Raw genomic sequence first — 3,136 nt, forward strand, 5'->3', positions numbered from 1 at the left:
GCAATCCAGATCCCCAAAAGGGATCAAATTTGGGCTTAATACATAGATCTTGCTCTGGTGGAGCCATTCCGCCCACAGTGCGTCGCTCCCAGGAGAGCAGCACCAGGGCTGCAGAGCCCTGCCAGAGGAGGAATGAAAAAAACCTCCTCTTTGCCCCCAGAGGGTCAGGTCTCCATCTGAACAGGAAGCTGGGATCAGCCAGGCCCATGCGCTCGCTCTCCAAGTCTCAACTCGTGGGAGGAGAAGGGAGGCTGCTGCTGGTGGCCCCGTCCCTCCCCGGCATGAGCAGTTATGGGCACTTCCAGGGCGCTCTTCCCTTCGGGACCCCCGCTGTTGGGCAGGGTGCTTCCTCATTTCTTTGCAGGATACTTTTATGTTCCATTTAATCATTTAGTAAACAGTGCCAAAGGCCAGGGAGCAGCTAGCTCGAAGGCAGCACGGAGAAAGGGGAGCCACAGTGGCAGAGGGAATAAAGAGGGTCCCCTCCATCACAGGCAGCGAGTAACTGGGAACACAACGGGACACCAGACTTTCCCCCATAAACCAGGGACTGCGTTACAACCACACAAGCCTCAGGGTCAGCAGCTGCTTCACACACCACCCGCAGAACCGCTGCAGCTTGTACTGGGAGATCTCCCATTGCTCGCTTTCCATGCCTAAATAAGCTTTTTCTTCCTCTGGTTTCCCCATGCCAATATTTTGGGATTACTTTACTCCCTGAGGAACACAACTACCCTTTTGCTTTAAGAAGGACACGCATTCCTTGACCTGCAGCCAAATTCAAACCAGCCTCCGGCGCTCAGCCCAGCCAGAGAATGCCCTCGCAATGCCGTGATGCTGTCTTGCTGCTGGGTGCAAGGCCAGTGCAAAACACGGGAAACCAGGAAAGGGCTTTATGTGTAAACTCCCATCAAACGACCCGTCCTGGCATCCTCTTCACAAACAGCGCCCCGCGACAAATAAACAGACATTAAAAGTCTCTCCGGCAGACCTGATCCGCAACCACGTGGCCTTTCGATGGCTTGCATCTCTCCCACCCTACACTAGGTGAAGGAACCCTGAGCACAGGTTTTAAACACATCACTCATCATGAGAAATCATTATTTTACCCTAATTTGTATTCTTCCTGCCATTCAGAGCTTTATCTAGGAATTGTCTAGACTATGCTTACGTTTGTTTATGTTGGTCAATAAAAAACACAGTAGAGTTTATTTAAGCCCTCAAAGCTGTGCCAGTCCTCCCATACTGATGTGGAGTTACGGGATTTTGGGGCTGGAGCTGTGTTCTTTCAAAAGTCTTATCTTGAAAGGCAGCAGAGGAAATGGCTGTTTATGAAAGCTCATGATGGTGTCACAGTTTTTTCTGTCCCAAACCTCATCAGGAAACAGGGTGAGCAAACCTAATGCCATAAAGGACTTCCCAGCTTGTGCACCGGCCACAGTATTAAACACCACCAAGGGCAGCGGGTGGGAAAGCTGCTGAGAAAAGGCCACAAACTATTTATGCGCTGAAAGTCTGAAACAGAAGAGCCCTGAAATCCGTGTCCTTGGGAGACAATACTCCTCTCCTTGGGATACGACATTCCTCTCCTCTGGCGATGAGAAAAGAGAAGATGAGATTATAGCAAGAGTCTGCAGGAGGGGCTGATGGAAGAGCAGGGAAACAGCAGAACCACACGAGCAGGTCTGGTGCTCGCAGGATCCCATGAGGGATCAAGACAGCTCATCTATTACTCAACATCCTTGCGAGCATCCTCAGCTCCTTCCATTTGAGTGTGTTATTTCTAGGAGAGCACCATACTGAGAGGACGGGGCAGGCCCCTTGCTGTGACCCACAGAGCAGGCCAAATTACCTGCACCCATGGCCACAGCACCACGTATGTCAGACCAAGGTGCACTGCCCAACGGGCTGCCTTGTGCATCGGGAGCAGTCAAGCTCCTGACAGTTTAAGCCTGGGAGCAGCGAGCTCGCCGGCTGCGTGGTTTGCTCACCCCCAGCCTGCCCCTGAACACCTTCCAGTTGTGCAGGCGAGAGGCCGGGGAGCAGAGGAAAAGCTCCTCTCCTGGCTGTCGGCCAAGCATTATACAGCGAGAGCACCCCGTATCCTGGCTATGACTATTTTGGGAAGCCAGATGCCTTCGTTACCAGCTGACATCCCCTGACCTACTCACTGTTAAACACGCTCATGGGCCCCAGAGCTCGTTACTCAGCACTTCAATTTGCATATTGCCATTTATCGGGCACTAACCTGCTGGCATATCCAGGCAGTGCCCTAATTTTCACGCAGCTGAAGCGGTTATGCACGCAGCAGAATATAAACGTACCTCTTCCACATGTAGTTTGACGTTATCTCTGAATTTGGGCTGACACAGAGGGAAATCCTCTGAACTGCGCATGTGCTGGCATCCCCACGTCCTGCACCCACTTTCCACCCCATCCCCGCCTCCGCAGCACCCACTCCGGCACAGGACGCGGCACCGTGAGCACGGAGACAGCCCTGCTGCCGCCTGGGCTGCAGCTAACCCCAGCCATGACACACGGGACGCTGGGGAACTCGGGGGGACAGCCAGCGCTGGGAATGCTCCAGATGTGATGGTGTGGCACAATGTCGCAAGGCTGCAGCCACCAAGCCTGGGTTACACAAAATCTCCATGGAGAGAGTGACGGTGAAACCTGCAGCGTTCTGAATAACCAGGAGGACAGGACTTAGATGAGAGAAAGCTGTAAGCGGAGAGGGAGGAGTGGTGCCCCCAGTACCCTCACGCAGAAGGGGAAGGAGCGTCCTCACCACACTCACCCTGATCCGTCGCATGGCCGTCACAATCTCCACCCGGCTATTCGGCCGCGGCACATCCAGGCTCCCAATGTACTAGAGGGAAAGAAAGAGACGATTAGTCGAGTTTCCACAGCACTGGAAACCTCACGGAGCCGCCACAGCCCCGACTGCATCCTTGGAGAGAACATCTCCAGAGGAACAGGCGGCATTTTGCCCACTGTACCTGAAGCCTTGCACACCACGAAGCTGTCCCCAAACCACAGCCTTTCAAGGATTCAACTGCCCTAATCTAACAATAAAATAACGTCTGTAATCAGGTCAGCAGCACTCATTCATCTATGATGTCATCAAAGTACAGAG

At 53.3% G+C, this 3,136-nt stretch overlaps 1 protein-coding gene across 1 annotated transcript in view; it reads right to left on the reverse strand.

Annotated features, from left to right (window-relative positions):
* The window catches only part of NOS1AP (nitric oxide synthase 1 (neuronal) adaptor protein), a gene marked incomplete at its 5' end in the record, with an annotated part of 29,987 nt that extends 27,118 nt beyond the window's left edge, over positions 1–2,869 (reverse strand). The window contains 1 exon segment of the mRNA XM_010149358.1: positions 2,798–2,869. Coding sequence (XP_010147660.1) covers positions 2,798–2,869 — 72 coding nt within the window.
* Between the last annotated feature and the right edge of the window lie 267 nt (positions 2,870–3,136).

The sequence above is a fragment of the Eurypyga helias genome, unplaced genomic scaffold (genome assembly GCF_000690775.1).
Source record: "Eurypyga helias isolate BGI_N326 unplaced genomic scaffold, ASM69077v1 scaffold17073, whole genome shotgun sequence".
NCBI classification, from domain to species: domain Eukaryota; kingdom Metazoa; phylum Chordata; class Aves; order Eurypygiformes; family Eurypygidae; genus Eurypyga; species Eurypyga helias.